The sequence below is a fragment of the Acanthopagrus latus genome, chromosome 6, assembly GCF_904848185.1.
Source record: "Acanthopagrus latus isolate v.2019 chromosome 6, fAcaLat1.1, whole genome shotgun sequence".
Lineage (NCBI taxonomy): Eukaryota > Metazoa > Chordata > Actinopteri > Spariformes > Sparidae > Acanthopagrus > Acanthopagrus latus.
This window is the reverse complement of record NC_051044.1, coordinates 6,459,065-6,482,593: the sequence shown is the minus strand read 5'-3', so window position 1 is coordinate 6,482,593 and position 23,529 is coordinate 6,459,065. Positions and strand designations below refer to the sequence as shown.

General features: G+C 39.2%; 1 protein-coding gene and 1 long non-coding RNA gene across 5 annotated transcripts in view; both read right to left on the bottom strand.

Annotated features, from left to right (window-relative positions):
- igsf21a (immunoglobin superfamily, member 21a) overlaps nt 1-23,529 on the bottom strand; it is a 333,921-nt gene extending 310,392 nt beyond the window's left edge. For 2 of the 4 annotated variants that reach the window (XM_037101112.1, XM_037101113.1), the window contains exons 1-2: nt 22,967-23,529; nt 19,209-19,294 (exon numbers count right to left, since the gene is read on the bottom strand). In XM_037101112.1, coding sequence (XP_036957007.1) covers nt 19,209-19,294; nt 22,967-23,051 — 171 coding nt within the window. In that variant the 5' untranslated portion in view covers nt 23,052-23,529. Of the gene's footprint in view, nt 1-15,308; nt 15,417-19,208; nt 19,295-22,966 lie in introns of all 4 variants that reach the window. The other 2 variants (XM_037101115.1, XM_037101114.1) reach the window with 2 other exon arrangements.
- LOC119021105 lies at nt 17,210-19,201 on the bottom strand. The gene is made up of 3 exons (XR_005075478.1): nt 18,993-19,201; nt 17,967-18,428; nt 17,210-17,839 (listed from the first exon to the last, which is right to left on the bottom strand). It is a non-coding gene; the product is annotated as an uncharacterized LOC119021105 (long non-coding RNA).

The following is a 23,529-nucleotide window of genomic DNA, read 5'->3' as shown; positions in this document are numbered from 1 at the left end:
TTGTGTGGCTGAGAGACATTTAAAAAAAAAAAAAAAAGAAAGGCAGAATAAACAATAAGTCAAGCAAATAAACACATTCATCCATTTTACAACACACACACACACACACACACACACACACACACACACACACAGCAGCGGGGAAGAGTTATACACTACACATCTAAGATTTCAAAAAATTTAAATTTATGCCAGCCAGAGTATTCTGAAAGAAGTTGTGGTCTCATAAATATTCTATACAGAGGAGTTTTAAGTAACATCCACATTAAATAAATGCGATAATCAGTTATATAATCTGAGTGACAGCTGATAGCCAAATATCTTGCATGAATAATGGTTTCTGCGAAGGGATCACACAAAACCTTAGAAGGATGAGATAGCGCCAAATGCCCCCACTGCAGATGTCAAAATCCCATTAAGACAAAAACACAGAGATTTTCATTCAAATTATGAATCTACATAAAGGCGTCTCATCACAGCCAACAAAAAGGAAGAGGGACTAAATTATTCAAGACGTACAGTAACAAGTTCAGAAAGTTAAGATGCTTAATTAAAATCAGTAATACAGTATCTGCAGTCTGAGTGAGTTGGTGTGTAAGAAATATGTTGATGGGTTGGAAAAGAATATGCATAGAACCCAAATACAACACATGGAGCCCACAGAGTCTCAGCAATGGTTGCTGGGAACATTGGGCTCAGGTGCACCCACTTACCCTAAATGATAAGCAGCCCAGTCGCCAGAGCAAAATGTTGGCTGTTTATTTATTTATTTATTTATTTATTTATTGCATATTGACATTTTTATGTCCAGAGTAAGTGTTTAACTAACTTTCCTGTCCAGAGGTGGAGGGGATCGTGGTGGAGTAACCCAGTGACAGTGATTTAGCATTTGTAATTGTGAAACCAGCGGGTTGTTTTAACAAGGGACAAAAAATAGGTGTTATAAGCCAAAACATGATCTTTTCCTAATGCTTACTAACCAGGCCATAGGCACAGCATTGTCACAAAATAAAACTGAAAATTGAACCTAAAGAAATGTAAAGCTGCAACATCAAGAAGAGGGTTGCAGAGGCACATATTGCTGACATTTATTCTGGTGATTGGGTTGGTGTTAAGCCTTGCAGGCTACCTGCAAGAACAAACTACCAGATGTGACCGGCCAGAGGGGATGGAGGATTTACTGCAGTAAGTTCCCAACCCTGTGGAGAGGATTTGTTTTTGTTTAAACAGCCCTCACACACTCACACAAAGGTGTTTTCATTAGTTCTGCTTGATTAGACCTCTGCTTAGATTACATGTATATTCATATGACAACAAAATAACATTTCCTGTGGTCTGCTGCTTTTGCTGTATTGGTTAATGGTGTGTGTTCTCCTTCGTGTCCCTTTCTTGGTGCAACTTTTGACCTTTCTCATTGTAAGAGGTGCTTTTTCTTTGTATCTACATATTATATCAGTAATATCCCCACCCTCCATGATACCTTGGCTGTTTATTCTCTTTCTTAGAGTGATGTGAAAAGTGTTTTGTTCACTCAAGAGGCTCTCCTTCTCCTCTCCTCCTCCTCCCATTTTATCAAGTGAATACTACAAACACTATTATTATTGCTCAGCCCATCTAGCTAACTCATCTAGAACCTTGAAAAATCTGTCTGTGCATATGTTATAAAGATACTCTGTTACTTATGGCGGTTCCACCGAGCAATGAAGGTCTCACCCATAATAATCTCCCCAGTAGCCTACCGAGTAAACTTGTGGATAATATCCACTGTGCATGAAAGCTGTTCTGAGCAGTTCAAACTGTATTTAACCCATCCTTTTATCCATTCAGACGAGACTTACTGACTACATATGATATAAAGAATGGCGTACTAACTAATTGGAAACATTTTGACCAAAAAAAATCTTGTATGGAGCAGATAATACTGATTACATTTTTTACCACAATGAAACACTGACCCAAAGGTCGTTCAGTAAAGTTTCATGTTGCTGACTTGTTGCAAATAAATGAGAAACTCCTGCAAAGGGCATTAAAAAGATGGTTCACATTTTCTTCCACTGTTAGTGTTCAACAAATGCAGCAAGGACTGTAATGAGGCTACGGGTTGTCTTTGCCTCCTGTTACCCAAAGCAGAGTTTTAACAAGGGCGTTGTGAAGACAGTGCTGTCATATGGCTCTGAGTGTGAGTACAACATTGTCTGCATTCAGATTGCGGTCTCTCTCTCCCTGCTCCATGAATTATGCAGAGCTAGCTAGTCAGGTGATAAATTCTCGAGTGTAAATCCACAAAGCACATCAGTAAAGTGACTGTATTTTGACAGTACATCGTCGGATGGAGAGGGCTCATACCAATCTGCAGAGAGCTGAGACAGGAAAACACTTCAGTGTTAACAGCTCTGCTGAAAAAGCGTGACGCTCTGAAGGATAAATGATCGGCGATGCTTTGTTTCTAATTTGGTCCCCCTCTGAGTGATCAGATCAAAACATAATGAAATTTCATTCACTGATAATGTAATCACAAGGAGACAGGAAAAATGCACCGGTGGTTTTGGATCATGAAACACCAGCCACCAGTTGTGGCGATGCTTGAAGATGCTACTGGCTTCAAACATAAGCTCAGCGAGGATGCACGCAGACTGAGACACACAGCATGAAACAGTAACAACGTAGAGTGTGTCCTCAATGACACTCAAAAAGTTGTTCAAAGTAATTCTCCATTAAACCCATGTTAAACTTTATATCATTTTATTTAAGACCAAAGACTTAGAGCTTTAATGCTTCTTGTACCACTGTAGATTGCAGCTCCTTAATCCTATTAATACAGTGTAATCACTGCGCTTTACAGTTGTATAGCAAAGGTTGACAAAAATACTTTGAAAGTCTTTGTTCACTGGAAGAAAATAATTCCTGTCAGCTTTTCTTTGTAAAAAAAGAAAAAGAAAAAAGAAAACTTATGCATTGAAATTTAATACTAAAACATCATGTCCAGTATAGGCACACAGAGCTGTACACTGTTCATCAACATTAACATGAGTACAAGTCAAAATGTAACCAAACCAAACCAAACATGTGTTAAATGAATCCTAAACTATAAGTCAAGGATTTACCCGAAATGTGTCTCCAGATGGAGCATGAGTGTTTAAAGATTTGTCCCCCATAACGCAGTTGTATTATGTGGTTGCTGTAAACATTATTTTCCCATTAAAATCAGTGTTAGATAGCTCTGTATTTCAACAGTAATCAGGTGTATAGTGTTTGATCAGTAAACTGTCTCCCCTCCCGCTCAGCAGAAAGACACTGTCTGGTATCCCTGTCTCATTCATCCAATCAGGACGGAGAACTCCACAGAGAGGCGGTCCTGTTTGCTCGTGGACCACACATAGAGCACAGATACTACCTAACAGGGAAAGCTGTGAAAAACACTTGAAGAAAAGAAGAGAGGCAGAAACAGAGGAGTTGCGCAAGTGTGGTGACAAACACACAAAAGGTATACTTATTTATACATTTTCTTAAAACTATATATCATTATTCAACTACAAGACTAATATGGCCAAAAGAATTCACGATAAGAATATTCTAAAATCCTTAGAAATTTTTAAAGACATAATAACAATGCTATCATTCAAATTCATCTTTGTTTACTGTGATTTGTCTGTTTTTTTTGTCAAATTCACTCAAAATACTAATGTAAGGGAAGAATCATACTAATTAATCGCTAACCATCATAGAGATTAAGTATTAATTTTACAATATCAAAGAAAAAAACTGTTAAAGCTTCATGGCAAGTTGTTGTGTACCTGTTGCATACGCTTTGTAACTTAAGGTTTAAATCACACCTTCAATGAAAAAGCTCCGGGCCAACAGGCCTCTGTACTGTTTATATGTGCATTTTATTTGAATGCCATTTTCAGTTTCTAGTGAGATTTCCATATAAACTGATCATAACAAATCCTTTTACCCAGTCCTCCTCTCTTCTTCAGTAAAATAGATGAACATATCCCTTTCAGCACACTTAGAACCAGTGTGCAAATAACATATAATTACTTGAGACAATTAGCAGATTTCTTTATTTTCTTTTTTGAAAAAAAAAAAGGAAGAAAGATAGACAGCACCTGACACTTGAATTTGCTTTGTGGACCTCACCACCCTGTTAACCCTGGTCACCCTGTTTTAAGCACCTTGCTAAGTGCACAGAAAGAGGAAAAAAAAATAACAAGTGGATAATTATGTTTGAGTGATGCTGCAATTCAGATCATTTTTAGAATAAAATCTCTCATCATTCACTTTCATGTCTCACTCATATCACATGCTGTCACATTGCATTCATAACCCAGAGCAAAGGCTACAGAATAAAGAATCCTTACTTCCACAAATGTTGGAAAACGATTCCATTTGCTTCTCTGAAACCTGTTCTCTATTTAACAGTGAAAATAGAGAAGACTTTTGCCTTCCACTTCCCCACATCAAATGATGTTTTATGTCTCTCTGACTTTATGACAGATATGACAAAAAAAAACCTTGGTTGGGTTTTGGAAATAATCACGTTTGGCTTAAAATACCCAACTTTTCATCACAAGCACGGCTGGAAAATGTCCTGCATTACTTGAGAAATATCAGGTTTTGTTGTCATAATAATTGCTTAAATAACACTTTACTGCTTGTATACAGTACATGAAGGATGAATCTGAGCCAGAAATATTCATATATTTTATATGAAAAATAAACTTTTAAAATATAGGTGGTTTGCAGAAATCTACATGCCAAAATTTCATATTAATTAATAATTTTAATATTAACTGGGCTGGACGTGAGTTGACAACTCAATGCTAGAACTAGTCTTAAGCTCAGTGCTCAGTGCGGACTAACACACAGCTGCCATCTTATACATATCTGTTTGTGTTTATAAGAAAACCAGAGAAAACATAAGTGGTGAACAGGTGCACGTTAACATATGTGTACATACTGTATATGTTGTGGAAGAGAGTGGAATTGATGTTTTGCCTCCCTCACCACAGGCTCTCCTCTCTTCAAGCTTCATTGCCACAACCAGCGTGCACAGATGTTGATCTGTTGGTTTGATTTTACTCCAAACCAGTCCACACACAAGTGATTTCTAATTATCATAACCGTAACACGCGAAGAGGTGAGCTGACTGCAGCGTGCTGGTAGCTCGCTCATTAAGTCCTGGAGCAGGAGAACAGTTTTACATGCAGTCTCATTGAGAGAGAGCAATTAAATCTTGATGCCACTGCAGACTGTACACTTTTCCACCACTTTACATCATTAGGGCTCAAAGGTGCTTCAGTCTGCCTGTGGGAACCAACTCCCAAGTCCTTCGAGCCATCTCATATATCAAAAGGATGTTTGAATGTGCTTTGATTGCGTGCACAGTTTCAGAACAGGTGCAGACAAAAAAAAAAGCAACGTTCTGCCACGGAATTGAAAATCTGCGCGCTGTCTAATGTGCCATTAGGATACTGAGTGTCGGCTGCTTACTTTGCACAGACAAACTTGAGGTTGAAACTATTTTTTGTGAAAATGATGTCCAATTCCAGTTCCAGTTCTGTTGATGCTGTCTGATATAAATTCAGTAAGAAGACTAACCCATAGGCTGGAAGAACAAAAGCAGGGTCAACAAGAGCTGAAAAAGTGAAATAAAGTTCACATCTATGTATATTACTTGTGTAATATTCCTCCAATAGTTATAATCCCGTATCATTATATTATCAACCAAAACAGTTTTCTTAACGACTTACAAAACATCTGAGAGTTGAGTCATTCACAGTGATTAAATGCACTCTGTAATTGTAAATGTAATTTGCTAAAATTTTAACATGTTTTGCATTACTCTGCAACTGTGGAACTTGAGAAAACAAGATGGCACTGATAAATGGTCCATTTCAGTCTGACAACTTTTCAAATGTTTATTAAAGCTGCAAAACAGGGCTCGAGGTGGGCGTCCAGGCTCCGACCTTGACTGTTAGCAACAAAACATCTGATTGTCTGGGTGTCACGCCTCAGTAGCTATTAGCCATTTCAAGAGTGTGGCATTCATCTGACAGGCATTTTGCAATTTTTTTGACTTTTCAGTGTCAGTTAAATCTCTTATTTGGCCCCATTTTACCCGAGGTAATGAAGCTGCCTAATAATTATGCACACCTTTTTATTTTTTTTGTGTGAATCGCTTTAGGCCACTGTCATGATTAAACAAGGGGGAACCAAACGCAAGACACATGGGCAGGTGGGTAACTTTCACAAAAAAACCAAAGTACAAATCAGATATAAAGTGCAGAAATACACGGCAGGAGGATGAGACAGGGAGAAAATGGAACACAAGGGCAAAGCAGAACAGATGAACTGACAAAGAGAGATGGGAAGACAAGGACTTAAAATACACAAGAGATAATTAACTAATAGAAACACAGGCGAAGATTGAAAAGGGCTGGAAAACAGACAAAGGAAGGAAATGAAATGCAAAACATGACACATGAGGACAAAACTTCAACATAGAACAGGAAATAACTAAAACCAAAAACTGACAGCCACAGAACATAATCACCTGAAAATGTTTAAATCCAATAAACATTCAGGTTTATATGGTTTAAAATTGGAAAATGTCCATAGCAATAATGATAAGGTCAGAATACTTGCTTGCCCAATAACTGTAGAAACATTTCTTTTTAAATGGGTGACCTTTTAATGATTTAGCTACTATAGTATGTGTGGTTTAATATTCCCTTACTGATACATTTTATTTGCTACTTACTTCTGTCTCAGTGGAAGACAGAGTTGTCGAGTCCCTGTTGATTCCTTGAATTACAAAATTAGAGGAAAACTGGATTTACATCACAAAATATGGACACTTTATGTGAGCTTTATCGATGACCTCTACATTCACTGAATTCTTGGTGTTTGGAGTAGACTTGAGAAGTGTACCCATTGTTTGCAAACTTAATAACACTCACTTTTTCTCTTTCGTTTCCTTATGGGTCGCTGCACCACTAGCAGTGTTTGTTTTACCCGGTTTGACTTGCCCTGTCTGTCCAAGGGTTTACAGCACATATAAAGGGCATAGCCGTGGTACTGACTCCCACTCCGCAGGGGAGGTTCTGGGAGAGAGCGCAATCCTCTCAGTGACCATGCCCCACCTCTGTCCGAGAGAGCACAAATGCAAATCCAGGGAAGGGTAGCAATGAACTGTACTACACTGTTCGTTTCTAAAATCAATAAACTATCATATACAACTATATTTACTACTCAGTGACACAGACCCCGAGATGTGGCCCTTATTTTCCATGGAAAATATACGAACCTACCATGTTTTTAATTAGCAAACAGATATTCCTATAAATAATAATGACATCAGGGACGAGAGCACAAGTGCATGAATTGATAATTTAACGCGTTCACGTGAAGGCATGGCAATCCATTCTCCATGTATGCAGATATCTTTCATGGGAACAAAAGCAGGAATACTGAATGCGTTGAGTTGGCGAGCAATCACTTAAAATCAAAATCATGCGATCAACAAACGCAGTGCAAGGAGAGGTCGGGGAAGAATTATTAGCGTGTGCTGAGCCTGAACCTTGAGAAGAAGGGAAATTAAGATAACAGATAATTCTTGCGACCTCAACCGATTTCACCTCAGAAGGTTCGGAGAAATGCTAAGAACAAACTAATGTATCATCTAGCACTTTGATGCTAGAAACAAGGTTACAGCCCCTACTGTGAAGATTCCAGTGTATTTTATTATTATGTATTGGTTTCCTTTGAAGGATACTGTGAGTGATTAAAAGGAGCTTTTACTGGAGGAGCCCTGTCACCCTCTTTACATGTTGGTAACACAGTGGCAGGGTAAATAAACTGACATGCTAACACGCGGTGAAGGGAACAGCGCAAGGCGCATACAGCTGACAGAACTTCATATATTACCCTCCGAACATTCAGTCACTGTACTGAGATAGCACTGAATATAGAGTGATCACGGTTATATGGTTAGTGTGAAGTCAACCAGACAGTTCAGCGTGATGGGGTTACGTTGGGCAAAATGAGGAACAGATTAGGAAGATTGTACAACGTGAACATAATTCCTGCTGCTGGAAAGTGTGATAGTGTGCAAAAACCTAAGCTGACAGACAGTGTGAGATAAGTGCAGCGCTGCAATAATGTTTCGGCAGTAATGCATATCATGGTTATACGGAGCAAAGCAGGAATAGACAGCTCGGTAGGTACCAAGGAGGTATACTATTGTGTCAGACTACTGGGAACAAATTATTGAAAGAACGAGGCCAGTAAGAGCCTTTTAACTTCCTGTAACTCTCTGGCAATGAAATCCATTTCCAATAGAGGTAAATCTAATATAATAACATTCTAGGTATTCTTTATATTTCATTTGTTTCAATTAAACTGTGTTTTATAGGGCTTAGCAGTATTTCACCTGCATTTGCCACTTGTTTGTGAAATGTAAAATAGAATTAGGATTACGTGTACCTAAAAACCTTAACTGAAGAAGCTATAGTAATTAATCCTCCGCTGCTGGTAAGAAAGACACATTTTAGCAGCAGTAGCAGAAAAAAGCATTTTTGAATCATTTTGAAATTGACACTGACTTAAACACTAATTTCATTGCTTCCATAATGATACAATGAAGGTTCAGTCAGCTTATTAAGGCTGCCAAGTCTACTTGCAGACAGGTGACAAGAGTTAGAAATATGAAACTTTTTGTTGCTAAGCTCTTTATAAACTTTAATTCATGTCCAAAAAAATAATTGTGCATATATATGTATATATTGTGTGATATATCACCGATTATAACCATAAATTTTGAATAATATACTGTATAATGCTGGCCTACATGCAAGGTATTATTGAATACATGAAGTAGTACTGAAAATACTGCTGTTTTTCATGTCTTGTAAAAAAGAAAATGTTCATTATGGTACATTGCTATATACTTAAAATATCTGTTAAGCAGTAGATTTTCAAAATACATATCAGTATATATTACCAACCTACTATCTAAATGTGCTTCATTATACTTTGAAATAGTGACGTGCAGGTTCAAAGTGTGCCGTTTGGCAGATTAGCTGGTAACATGAGAGGTTTACAGCTCCAGTCTTAAGCCTCCTGAACTGTTAACGGACTCATCAGGCCAGCTCATACAACCACGTTTGATATTTACGATTTTCAATCTTGATGATAACATCAGAATTTTCTAGGCAGGACCTCAACAACCAAAGAGAGAGGCGACCTCGACAAACAAAGAGAGAGGCATCCCCGAGTAGCTGACGGTGCTGCCAAGCAATGATAAACATTCTAGCCCTTAAGTCTACCACTGCTGACAGAAACATAAAATCTCACCACCACTCCAAGCTGAACAATAGAAAACCTGTGTTAACCGCATTTCCCCACTCATCCAAACCTGTTTAACCTTCTGCCTTTGATTTTCCTTGCTGCAAGGCAAGGCACCACGCTCATCTCCATTTTGTTTAAGTCTGCTTCAGCCGGGCTTGAGTCTGCAGAGCCATGAAGCCAAAGTGCTGAAGCCCTGCTCCATCTGCTGCACAGAGCAGTATTCGCCATTCAATATTATTCATTTTCACACACAGAGTCATTTCTCTGTAGTTACATATTCTCAAAGAAAATGGTTATATATTGCCATGTATCGTCAAATATACGTGGGGTTTTTAATATCCCAAATTTTTCAGTATTAGAAAAAATATGCTTGTCCATAAGAGAAATCTTTGTAGAAAAAAAATAATCCAATGCAGGTTTGAATTATAGTTTTTGGTAGTGCATTGTTTTGTCAACCTTCCAGTTGTGTCCGTTTTCTGTCTGCTTGGTTAATATGTAAAAACATGTCAGATTGCAGCTGGGATACATCCTTGAAATTGTATTTCTACTTCATTCACATGTAAGGCAGTGCCACTGCACCCATACCACCTATATTTTATATATATTTCATACACATATTTTAAAGCATAACATAGTCAAAGCATTTTTTTCCAGTAACAGTATGCATCTTTACAGCTGCCAAGCAGCATCCACAAATTCAGTCTTCTTACACTGTGACCGATAGCAGATAAAATGTTTGACAATCTTCTGCATGGAGCAATTAAAGGTCAAGCATATTATTGCAATAGTGGCCATTTAAGTGGTGTGGAAATGCACAGTAGCCTCATACAGTCGGCCTGTGTGGTCTGACACATTTCTGGTTGTCACAGGCTTTACAATCACACATAATTTCCATTTACAACGCAATGGTATTTCCATCCACGTTTTCTTACTTTGAGAATACAGTTTCCTTATTTCAATTACAGAACAAAAAAAGGAAAGACTTTCTTTCATGGTGAATTCACACTTCAGAGGCTATAAATGTTAAAGGTCCACAGCCTGCAGTTGTACTACAATGAGTGTGTGATAAGATATCTAACATAAAATATGGCTTCTAGTAAATCAGAGGTCTCCGAGCCAGAACCGCCTGCAGGGTAATAGCCTATTTTCTTTTTCTTGGACACGCGGTAACCTTATCCACCAGTTAATAATTTGTTGGTTCCACTGTGAGGACACAGAGCTGAATTGCACTGACCTGCTGAAACCAGTTGGGTTAAATGGTAGATATGGTTAAATCACTTATCTAACGGCAGTTTCAAGTACCAAAATATGGATGTTCGATGCAAGGAAACAAGAAAAATAGGGTAGCTGGTAATCAAAGAAGTTTCCCCCTAAAAGCGTTTCTTCCACCTCAAGCACACAAACTGACCACTGTCATTTCAACAACAGTACAGTAGTCGTCCAATGTGACAAGTCCAACTAAAATCAAACAGCATTTTTTTTGTCTGCTACAGCATCTGCTCTGTAAACAACTGTTCTTTTGTTTTAATGTAATACCATTCCTGTATCTGTCAACAAAAAATGGAGATCTTATTTCTATGTAGCCATTCAAAACAAATCCGTCCAGACGACTGAAAATGAATACAAAAAAAGTAAGCAGTGTAAGTTAAAGGAACATTATGTAACTACTTTACCTCAAAGTAACAGCTTTTTAAAATCATTAATGTAACAATGATTTATAAAAGGATGAATGGCATCTCTGTCTCAGCCATCCCTTGTTTCTGGGCTACGTAACTTTGGTCAGCGGGTATGACCACAGTGTGTTACGCTTTGTGGCAGTACATCGCACACGGCACACTATGACTGATTTTGGTGGTTGGACTTTCCTGAAAGCAACCTCTAACTGTAGCTGTACATCAGCTCTGCTAGTTGAGTCTGCCTGGAGCACCGCCAGGGCGTGTTGGTGTTACTATCATGGGAGTTTTGGATTGAAGGGAGGAGGATGTTTCAAGTCTGGGGCCGGAATTATCATCAGAATTGGAGCTGAGCAAGCGGACAACAAGACTGGCCTAAGCAGCCTGTACGGACTTCATGACAGAGACAAAGAGACCGTAGAGGATGTTGATGGAGGAAGCTTACAAGAGAAAAGAAACAATGATAGAGACAACTTTTTTTTAACAGAGGTTTAGTTGGTAGCTGTTACAGCAAGGTGTTATTGTGTTTGTTACGTTAACTTGCCGTGCTGCTATTGCTCTGAGCTGTTTTGTAGTGCTAAGGTAAACTGACTGTGGAATAGCAAAAAATGTTTTGGTGTACCAAGTTTTGTTTGTAGTTAGCATGTAGCGTGACATCACATCCAACAAATTCCAACAGATGACCTGGGGTTTGTATTCACAGCAGCTGTGTTGCACCCAGAAATGGAGGTGTGCGCCCAACCACACAAAATACAACGTGCTACATAAAGTTGCTTGAAAGAGAAGTCAGGAACTCACCCAAGTACTTAAAATTACTTTAAAAATTAAATTAAAAATCTGGAAACCCTGAATGTCTGCACCAGTGACATATTTCACTGTATAAATCGATTATTTGACCTGGTGCTGTTTGGTTCGATTCGAGTCAGGGCATCACCCGTGCATCCAGTATTGTTTTTACATTTCAGTGGTAGACAAACAGACCAATGTTTCCACCACTACCACAGCTATGCTGCCACCAGAGCTAAAAATTGATTGACTCATAACTCTAAAAAAGAGTGGTAAGCTGAACAGGCAATTTACTGCTCTGCTAAACGTGCATGCTTTTTTTACTTTCTAAACAAGAGCATCTTAACTTTTAACAAAATGTGGATAATTAAGCTGTCCATCTTCATTTCAGTCTCACAGGAAACAGAAGAGCAAGTTTCAGCTTTAATAATGACTGATGGAAAATAGAGATAATGTTCTCTCTCCGGCTTGTTCAGCATGTGGAGTTCCCATCTACAGTATAGTATTGGATTTCTGTCCATGGCGAGCCTTAAATAATGTTTTTGAAATGCTTTAACTGTCCCTGACACCCCGTGCAGAGCTTTTCATCTTCTATGAGCAGTGAACCTTAGAAAGACCAACCAATTTGAAGTGTTTACACATTCTGTCTGTCTCCGGCATTTATACTGTGTAAGATTACCCTCTACCTTCTGCCACCTGGTTTGTTGATATCACAATAAAAGTCCCTCAGGGTATGGACTTTATTACATTTTGCCACCTAATTTCATGAATGTGTGCAGGGAACCCCTGCGGCTGTATAGTAATTCTCAGGCACTAGCACAATAAACTGTTTAGTTAAACTTGCTACACATGCCAACAGGGTAATCCTGTATTAGTGATGAGACTTAAAACAAGTCACACACAGACTGCTAAACACAGAAACACTTCAGAATGTGACAGCAACATAAACGCTTAAATAACCACTGGTTTATCTGTCTGCATGGCCCATTTTGATGTAGACTGTGACAACTACCTCAAGCGATGAGAAGGACCCAGTCAGTCCCATCTGTTTCTAAACAAGGGTATCAAACAATGTTCCTCTGATACGTCTCCCACTTTGTATTTATTGTGTTAATGTCTCCAGAGAAAAATGAAACCAATGGGCTATATGTGTTTCACTGACAGCTGGCCTGACGTTAATACTGTTTTCAAACCTATCCTATTATGCAAAGTGTCCAAATGAAGGGCATTATGAGCATCAGTTTGTACTTTGGCAACAAACTACAGTATAGATAAATGTTCATGAATGCAGAGCACTGACTGGATTTCTGTTTGTGTATGCAGAGTGCGACCTTCTCTTAAGAAAACACAATGGCTGAGGAGGAGTATCCTTTAGAGGTGAAGCTGAGTAGGAGTGAGTACTCTCGAAGCAACTCTGCTTTCTACTTTTTGCGCATTGATACTTCTCACCAGATGTCGGTATTCTTCTCTGTAAGGCAATCTCCACAGTCAAGGTGAGCATCAGGTTGGTAAGCATCATGAAAAGTTCAGGTTTTGGCTTAAAATACGACACGACATGACTGGAGTCACACCTCTTGTCACAATATCTAGGTCTCATTGCCACAGACTTGGCTGGAAATTGTCCAGTGGCCTCTAACTAAATCCCCTCCCTCCTCCGTACGTCACCATATGAACATGCAACAGTAATTGCCAGACATAGAACCAGGCAGGAGGATCCTGCTCTCTGCATGTTCACGAGCAGACAGGAAGGACTTTAATGGGAGCACTGGGGTGCCAGGTGTGATTATGTGGCAATGGCAAACAGTTATCATGGCTTATGGGTCAGGTAAGAGGGCCCCTCAACAGAATTTTGCTTTGGGGACAGAGGGGGGTCAGGACCAACTCTGGTAATGTTACATTAACATTAAAATAATGTTGGCCTGGCTCCAAATTGAGAGACAGAGAACACAAGCTGAGTCAGGCGATGACACAGCAGAGCTACACAATTCGAATCCTACCCCAGAACTAAGGACATCCCAACCTGGTGACTTTACTGCACCTCACACTAAAGTTCAAGTTAATAATTATTTTCCCTACTTTAAGTGAAATGGTTGTCTCCTTGTTTTGAATAAATTCAACATCAGTGATGTCTTAGAGTCGTTAATTAAAGTTGAAATTCAGAACTTAACTCTTATTGTTTGGCTAACAACCGAACAGAGGGAGTGCAGGCTTGTATTGTGCAGGGCAGGGAGCTCAAGTGAGCTTGTGGGCTATGACTGGCAGCCCTGCTTTACTGGGAGAGTAATGTAAGCTGAAGTGACTTACCAAAAACAAACCAATGAGCTAAAAGTAAAACCAGCATAGTGCAGCAAATATGGACCCAGAGGGAGCTGCTGTACCAGAGAGCAGCAGTGCCACTAATCTGAAAATGTAGCCCAATCCTGAATCCTAACATTGCCTGTAAAATGAGCCATTAGCTGATCTTTTCATAAGCAAATGGAAAAACTTCATTTTTTAGATGATCTCTATCTACAACATATCATTTGTCTACATCAACACAGTAACAAACATTTTGTACAGCCATTATTTCCTCTTGTCAGTTCCCTTTTGTTTTTGTTTGTACTCCTAATGTTACTAGAAGTCTCACATGGTTCTTGCACAGCATGTGATGGATGTCATTTGAAGTGTTTAATGACATCATCTAAAGGCGTATTCACACAGGACTAGTACTGCCAGGGGACCACATGTGACTGAGAAAATACCACATCTTTTTTTTTGTCTCATGTGTCACATTTGCACAGGACAAGTGAAGTTGGCATTTTACTTTTACTTATTTGCAGACATAGTCGCCTGGATATGATATGATGTCGAGCCTCTGTGCAACATTGCCTGTCGGAAGCAAAGCGCTTTTACCACAACAAAGTTCATTTGCCCACTTCTGCGTGTTGCAAGCATAAATACACATTTGCAAGACATTTAGATCAAGAAATGGATGCTTTGTGGCTGCACTTCAATACGAAAACCCTTTGTTGCTCTATAACTTTTAAACGTCCACATAGCTGTTCGGCAACACTTCATTTCACAGTTCTGGAAATATCATGGTATGTAGGTGGTAAATATTAATAACATATTTGAAGTTTCTTTGAAATTACCTCCAAATGACCATATTTCTTTATTACATTTCCATACATATAATTCACTTGATTCTTTATTATGTAATTGCATTTGTTAGTAATAAGGGATTTCTGGTGGCTCGCTGTAAAATTTGGAAAAATCTGTAGTAAGTAAGTAATAAAAAATGGTGCATAAAAAAAACTGACTACAATTTATGGAGCTGCAAAAGTTGGGCATAAACTAGTTTGGAAACCTAAATGGCATGATCAGCAGAAGTTCAGCAGAAATCAGTTGGAAGTTATTTAAATGTCATAATTTTCAATAGATGTTTAGGCAATTACTGTGGTAATTTGGATGTAAATTCAAAAACAATTTTAAACATGTAACTTGGTAATTACCACTCACTTGCTATGAAATTTGTGAGTCAAGTGTTACCAGCTGTTCTCACAACACCGCTTGACTGCTGTTATCCATATTATGAGCTGCCATCAAATGTCTTACTTGTTCGGCTATCTGATGACAGAAAAGAGATGTTTAGAGACAAATACAACCCCAGATCACCTCCAGGTAATACTAGTCCCATGCAAATGGAGCTTGGGTGACAACTGTAGCATGTTTCATGAATGTGGTCCCCAACTAGCATGTCAGTGAACACTCAAATAAACTTCCCAATTCCATTTTGAATTTGACAACACTTTTGGTTATTTACTTCACACTTTTGGGAATTGCAGTGAAACAATATTTAAAATCCTCCATTAATATTTGGATGATTGCAGATAATTATGAGCTCATGTCAAAGTCAAATATTTTTCCTATCCTGTAATTTTAAACAAAATTCTGCCTGTGCCAGCAGGACCACTGTGACAGCGTTGGATTTCAGGATCCCTCTCAGAGGAGTGAGGTGTGTAAAAATAGAAACTGTCATCGTTGGTTACTGTGAATGTCCACCCTATAAAACAGACAGCTTCTAAGCTGCCAAGCCTCCTGCAAAGCCCAACCACCTCTTTTTATCATGAGAGGGAGTGCATTTTGAATAAATATCATACCTGCCACCACTGATATTGATTTTCTATAGCTTTTGAAAAACTAAGAATCTTAACCGCTCTGTGTGGCTGTCAGCGCTGGTGCCTTGTGGAAAAAATCCATTACTCAGTCACCCTCGCTTTTTGTGAGATTGGAAATCAGGCTTGATGAGCTGGTGTCAGAACCGTTTTTATACTTCACTCTGGACTGACGCGTGCAATCTAACAATAACTGCAGCTCACTTAAGACTCTCTATATAACTAAATCACAGATATAGTTTACTGTACGTGCACTTGGACAAGATGGTAGTACTATCTTGGGAACAGTAATATGGCACAAAACATGGCGGTGTTATTTACCATAATACAATGAAAATGTATTTTAATAGCCTCCATCTGTCACGATGAGGACACAGCACTAAAGATACTTTACATCTTTTCCCCCAGGAGGGAAGAGAGGCAGACGTGAGGAAAGACAGATGGAGAGCAAAGCAAGAGAAAAAAAAAAATCAACTGGACCAAACTGCTGGGAGTCAAAACACTGGAAACATAGCTGAAGACATAGCTATCATTAAAAACAACAGGCTCAAAATGAATATTGCTCAGCATTCATGAATCATCGGGTGCAGGTGATGCAAGCACTGCATCAGCTCGTCAAACAGACAGAAGGAGAAAGCAAAGACGAGGTGATGTTGTTTTTGATGGCGAAAATGATTCAAGACGTATTTTGCTCCTGTGGTGAAATGCAGCCAGGTTAGAGCCACATTCAACATGTTATTTACCTCTGAAATGTTCTCTGGCCGGCGTCCAAAATCAACAGGGATGTGAAAAGGAGAAAGAGCGGACCAGAATGCTAATATTCTCATTGTGTTTGAATAGTCAAAGAAATGTTGGCATAAAGTGACTTGATTCACTGCGAGACATAAAAAGAAATGTTATCTTCTCAACAGAGGTCCCATGGAGATAGTAGCAGAGAGTTATAGCAATATATATGAATTGAAGGTCACCCTTTAAAGGTCCAAACAGTCTTAGAAAATAAAACACTGCTGAACGGAGGGAAGTGCGGAGCATGTAAAGCCGGCATGTTTATACATATAACAGTAAATAAGAAGTGGGAATAAGATTCTAAGCTCCAAGACACTATATAAATATGTTTCGGGGAAATTGCCTATAAAACTCCTCAGCCGCACTTCACATATTATGATTTTACAGACTGATGTGCAGACATGATAATGTCACAGCCAAAGGAAGGTGCAGAATAAGTAAGAATTAAAGAGATACCACCGTTGTAGAGCACAACATTTATTTTTCCGAAGCTCAATACAACCAGATGGACAGGAGATAAATGTTGTGGCATATGATAACTATTCAATACAGTCATTGTGTCATGCCATTAAGTAGACCCCTCTCCAGGGGGACAAGTTGAATAATGTACAGTGATCAAATTTTCATTAATCTTATGCATGATTAAAATGTTGTAAATAAAATATATCTGGGAGCAGAGCTGAGAGCACTGGAAAAGACAGGTCAACAAAAAGCTGTGAGATTGATGGGTCCGAGCCCTGAACGGGCACTGGAGGGAGTTCACTCTTTAGATCTACAAGTTTGGTGAACCGGAAAACAATATCCGATTGAAATATAGATTTTTGTGGTTCACGTGAGAGTGACTTTGCCAGGGGAGACAGCCACATCTGACACCAAGGTATGACCTAGACCCTCTCTTTGGGGCTGTGCCCTGAATGTTGACAGGCATCAGCTCCCAGCGATGATGGGAGGCCGATAATAACATCCGAGGCAGTCCTGTGTGGGCCTTATCCTTGCATTCTCCGTATGCAAATCATTAGCTACAGCTTCCTTTGTTGAGCAAGGTTTGTACAGTGTGCTCCTCTTCCTTTATCATTCGTACTGCCAAGCCTGCGGAAATGAAAAGCAATGCAAATATGTCTGGCTTTTAGGAGTCGGCAGATAAAGCAGGGAGACCTTCAAACCGCAACGCTTCATCCGCTTCAGTTTAGCCTTGACCGAGGCATGCAAATTATACCTGAGACGTAGGGAGAGTGACGCCGCGAGCTGCACAGGCGCAAAGCTGGGGCTTGAGATAGGCAAATCTCTCCTGAGGCAGGGTTAATTGGCAGAAAATATCTATAGAAAGGTTTTAAAAAAGGGGGTTTGTGAAGTCCCACCAGAAAAGGCGCACGTATTTATGCCACATACAGTTTGACTTTTGACAGTGAAACGCTAGCAAAGCATTTTGGCCTCTCAGTTTGTCATTTTGCTTCAAGGCAAGTATGTGTTTCTACTGCTGACCCAGGTATAAGGTGCAGCGCTTTATCAGATAAGTATTACATTCTCAATTCTCTCCAGAGTTTTATGGATGCTTTCAGGAGCGTCCCGTGGTGATGTGATCCTCACTGTGCCGCTGGATGCTGGTTTGCATATTGGGTGCTCCCAGGATAACACCCAAGAGCCAAAAACTTTGGGTAAATGAGAGCTTGCGGCAACACTAAAAAGAGCACAAGTAAACAAAGCCTAGATTATACACACCCACAGAGGATGAGGAGGGATATTAATGGCAGATAATTATGCCCATTTTTTTTTTCTTTTTTGTATTTTTTTGTTTTGTATTTTTTTGGTATGCATATGGTACTGAATCATTGTATGACTGGAAAAGGCATCGATATATCTAAAAAAAAAAATCACTGCTTGTCAGTATTTTTAAAGAATGTCTTCATATGCAGCCTCAGGTTGATTTAGATGAAGCTACCGTGGGTTTGAAAGCCCCAGCTGACTGTGATCTTAATGTTGCTTTTCACACCTGAACCTATTTGACTCGTCTCATTTAGCTCATCATTTATGGTTTCTTTTAGCTTTGACCTTTCCTGGTCATTTCCTGTTGGCTCACTTCAGTGGATGTACAACCCCTCTCCACCCACCCTGTTCCCCTTTAGCTGACATTGTCAGCCCCGGAGGGGGGGCCTTCATGTGGCCGACTCCTCCATGTGGAGTTAGTGGGAAGAGGCGGCTATTAATGTAACTTTTAGGCCAAAGTGCAACAGCACACACTGACCCGATGACTGGTCGTGAGGAAATGGCACACCGCTTCATTTCCTACTATGATGGGTAGTGGATTTGTATTCCACACGGATTTCCTTGACACATGTAGAAAGAGAGGGGGATAAAGAAGTGCAGTGAAGGAGAGAGACAGAGATAAAGACAAGGAGAGAGAGAGCAAGAGGAGGAGGGGAGGGAGGTATATGGTAGGTGTTCCCCAGTGTGTTTTCACCTGCAGTTTGAGCTCGCTCGTAACAATCCTGCCCGTCTCCCTGAAGTGTAGTGTGCCAGCAACGACGTAAGCCACTGGCACTCCAGCTAGGATGAAGGTGAAGAGGCATACAGGATTTGAGTGTTATTGGTGATCATTTAACAAAGAGGTTTTACTCAAATACTGCACTCATGGAAACTGCAGTTTGCCTGTAATGTACAAAAGTAAATATGGGTCATTAAAATTGTGAAATGATTATTTCACAGCCAGCAGTTGTTTATCATCTATTGTGTGCATGTGAATGCATGCCCATATCTGCAAGAACACTGAAAAGAAATTGAAGTGAATGTGTAATTAAGCCATGCTGCAATAGAAATGCAGCAGCGTGTGTATGTGTGAAATAAATGTGTGCATACAGATAGGATTCAAGATCCATGATGTTTATTGTCACTTTGGTGGTGCAAGTACACTCGAGTGACATTCTTTGGCTAAGAGAGACTCCGCTACAGAAATATATAAAATTTAATGCGCAAAAAAGATTTTTGTGTAATTGAAAAAATGATCTAAGCTCAAGGAGGTTAAACTTCTTTCCTAACCTGATTCTGTTACTGCTTTATACTAAGACTGCAACAACTAATCGATTAAAATTGATTATAAAAATAGTTAGCGATTAATTTAGTCATAGATTCATTGGATCTATGTTAAGCGCATGCGCTGCTGCAGCAACGTCTCAGGTGGTGGCAATAAGCCAGCCAATGCCGTGCCATGTGCAGCTCATGTGACGACGCTGTCCACCTTGCCTGGAGGAAACATTTGAAAAATGGCGGAGGCAAGCACTACAGATAGTTTAGTGGAGAAACATATGGAGGTTAATGATACCATGGAGGAAAGTGTATGACCCAAGTCATCAAAAGTGTAGTAACAGTTTACATTAAAGCATTCCAAGAAGACAGTTAGCTGCAAAGTGTGCAGCGTTGCGGGAGCACCTGAAGAGGAAACATGTTGGAGCCATGGATGAGGGGAACTCATACACAGTATGCAACTTTATAAAACCATAGCCCGGGTACATTGATCTGTCATGTCCATGTGTTTTTAATCTTTTGTTAACAAGGAGTTATGCAAGTTTAATAAAGCACAGCAGAAACTGCTGTGTATTAATTTTTAAAGTGTTAGAAACTTTTTGGAGAGTGCGATGACTTCATTTGTTGTGTTGCTTTGGATCGCAATAGATATTCAAGAGTTCAACACGCCAGCTATTTTGTTTGAGTATCCTTTTGTTGCAACTCTGGGCTGATAATGTGTTGGTCTCCAGCAGATTTGACTCTGTTTTGATGGAGAAAACACATGGTTACCAATTTCGAAATAAAGATAACAGAAATATCTCCAGTTCATTTCAAAATGGATCAATGTAGCCGGGCCAGCAATAAAGCTATTTAATTCTATTTAGGTTGGAGAGACACTTCAACGTTATGCATTTGCTGGAATACTTCATGCTATTATCCAGAGGCAGTCTAGAGTGAATCCTTTTATTACATCACAACAGAAACTTGAACAATATCTGATCCAGTTCTGATCTGATTAGTCACATTTCCATTTTATTTTTGGTGTTTGCTGCATCACCAATGTCCCTTCATTTAATTTAGTTTTTTTTTTTATGCGGTGGCATTGACTTTATTTGCCTTTTACATCAGCAATTATTAATTAAATCAACAAGGTATGTATTAAGTTACATATAAATGGTGCTACTATGTATATTCATGATATGGTTTCTTCCATTGCAGAAAGAAACTACCCAACATTAGCGACTTTGTTTAAAGTAAGGTCTGCACACCACAGCAAGCAGCTGCATTGACTGATGGTAGCCTGAATATGTTGGTAACTGACATGAGGCCACTATCAATGGTGGAGGATGAAGGATTCAGGCAAATGATTCACATCCTCAACCCTGGTTACACTCTTCCCTCGGGGACCCATTTTACCAAACTGATGGAGAGGAAGTACAAGCAGACATTCCAAGGAGTGAAGAGTGACACAGTAATTTCTTCAGAAGAATATAATAAACTGGACTCAGTGTCCTATAATCTGCTGTATAGCGAAGTGGTGTATTGGAAAGAGAACCCCACTGAGCACAAAAATCACATTTGATTCTTTAATCTATTCAGTCTCTGTATTTTACGACAGAGCATCAGGGACACATTTAGTGAAAAATTGAGATATCGAGTCTGATCATTTCCGAGAATAAAGTCGTAATTTCGAGAACAAAAGTAATATTAAGAGAATGCAGTTAGAATTGAGTGAGAAAACATTGGAATATTATGAGAATAGTCATATTTCATGAAAAAAAGGTGAGCTTGTATTACTCTGTCGCACCAAACACATTAGAGCAGTCTGTCTTTGATGTGCCAAGTGAGGGATGTTGAAGTTACAGGTTTCACCAATAAACAGCTGATCTTATTATTGGAGAAAATGAAACCAATTCCATGATGAATGAGTCAATAACTGTTATGCAGCTGGAGAACAGCATAGGGAGCTTGTTTACTCCAGACAGCTGAGACAACAGTTCAATCATGACCTTGGGAGGTGATTAAAGCTCAGTGGACTTTATGTAAATGATGTGAAAGGCAGCAGTTCTGCCTACAGTCCTATAGTCTGCTGTGCATTACCTTATGATTCTTCTGATATGGTAGAAATCCCATTAAGTCAAACCATTTGACACGAGGGATGGGTATCGTAAGGATTTTATTCGTGCTACTACTCCTTGATACTGCTTATCGGTTCAGTTCTTTATCAGTATTCTTATCAGATCTTTTCATTATGAAAGAATTGCTTTTTAAAAAAAACATTATTCTTCAAAAGAAGGAATTCAGAACAGGAATATAATTACATATCTTAAATAAAACTATACTGTAGAGCAGCAGCAACAGTAATATGATGTGGCTTTTCTGGATAAAAAGCACTGTAAAATTTGAATTTCTTAACTGATTTCAATGAGTTCTTTTATATTCAAGGGTCTATGACCTATATGTCAAAGTAAAGGAAAATCTCGAGTTGCTCATAATCTCGATTGTTAGACTAGTCACTGCTAGTTTGTGTCTGAATGTCACGCTTTGTCATTGCCACAAGGAATTGTAAATACTCATGTTGGTAAACCATCAATTTAGCTAATTTCCATTGTGTAATTGCTGTGGAGACATCCTTATTTAGTATAATGTAATATAACATGTCCAATGTCCAGGAAGTTTAATGAAGTACTTTGAATATAAACAGGATGAGAAGAAACATAAAAGGTCCTTGAAGTAGTACAACAAAACACTCACTCGGGATCAGTAAGAATGTTGATCTAAAGGTCTCCATATTATATTATTTTATGATTGAGTTCATCTGTATCCTCATTGCTATAAAAATATAGAAAGCAGACTGACTGCCAGCTTCTCAGTATTTGTGCTGTGGTTGTTTTTTATTCATTTTTTCTCAATGATGGGCTACTCCACGTAGTTTTTCATTAAGCCATGATCATATAAAACCGACTCACTGAAATCGTTTTCAGTTTTTCAGCCCCCATTTTCAGTTTAAGAGGCCAGTCTAGCCCGCACCAATATGGCGGCGACGTTGACGTATCTTAGCAACGAGCCCCAAAGTGGTCAAGGCAAATATGATTTTTTGACCGCGGCTTTAAAAGTCACAAACAGACACAACATCTTGTACATTAGCCTTAGGATAACGAGCAACAACTGGCACTTTGGGTGTGTTTGTCTTATCTGAACAAAGTAAAAACTCACCAAAAACTCGTTTCTTTCCGTTAGCCTGGTGTTTTTCCTGTCTGTACGTCCATGACGCAACGTTACCGTTGACTTTCTCCTCCATTCAAATAAGAGAGTCCTCCTTTTGCACCTCTGTGGCCCGTTGTGGCGGACAAGAGTGAAGATAAATCCAAGTTTGTAATCTCAAAAGTTAGAAAGAAACAAGCTCTTGTAACCCTCCAGGACTTCGCGGTGTTTCCCTCCAGAAGCTCCAGCAGCTGTCGGCAGATTAACGCTCGTTAACAGCGTCGCTCGTTAATCCAAAAACACAGGCCTCGGTCCTTAGCCGCACAGAAAGTCAATATATAAACAAATAAAAATCTTCAAAAAGCCATTAGCACCATACATACGTCAAGTGCAGTTACTTCAATTAGCTCAGGAGACGCTAGCTAAACGGCTCGTGTCTACCTGTCAGTCATTGTGGCCACGCCCCCAACTATGCTTATTAATAACTTTAAGCCTCAATATAAAATAAACGAGTGAGAAATATAGAAATTCACCCTAGGACATTTGTCAGGAAGAGATACAATAGGTAATCAATA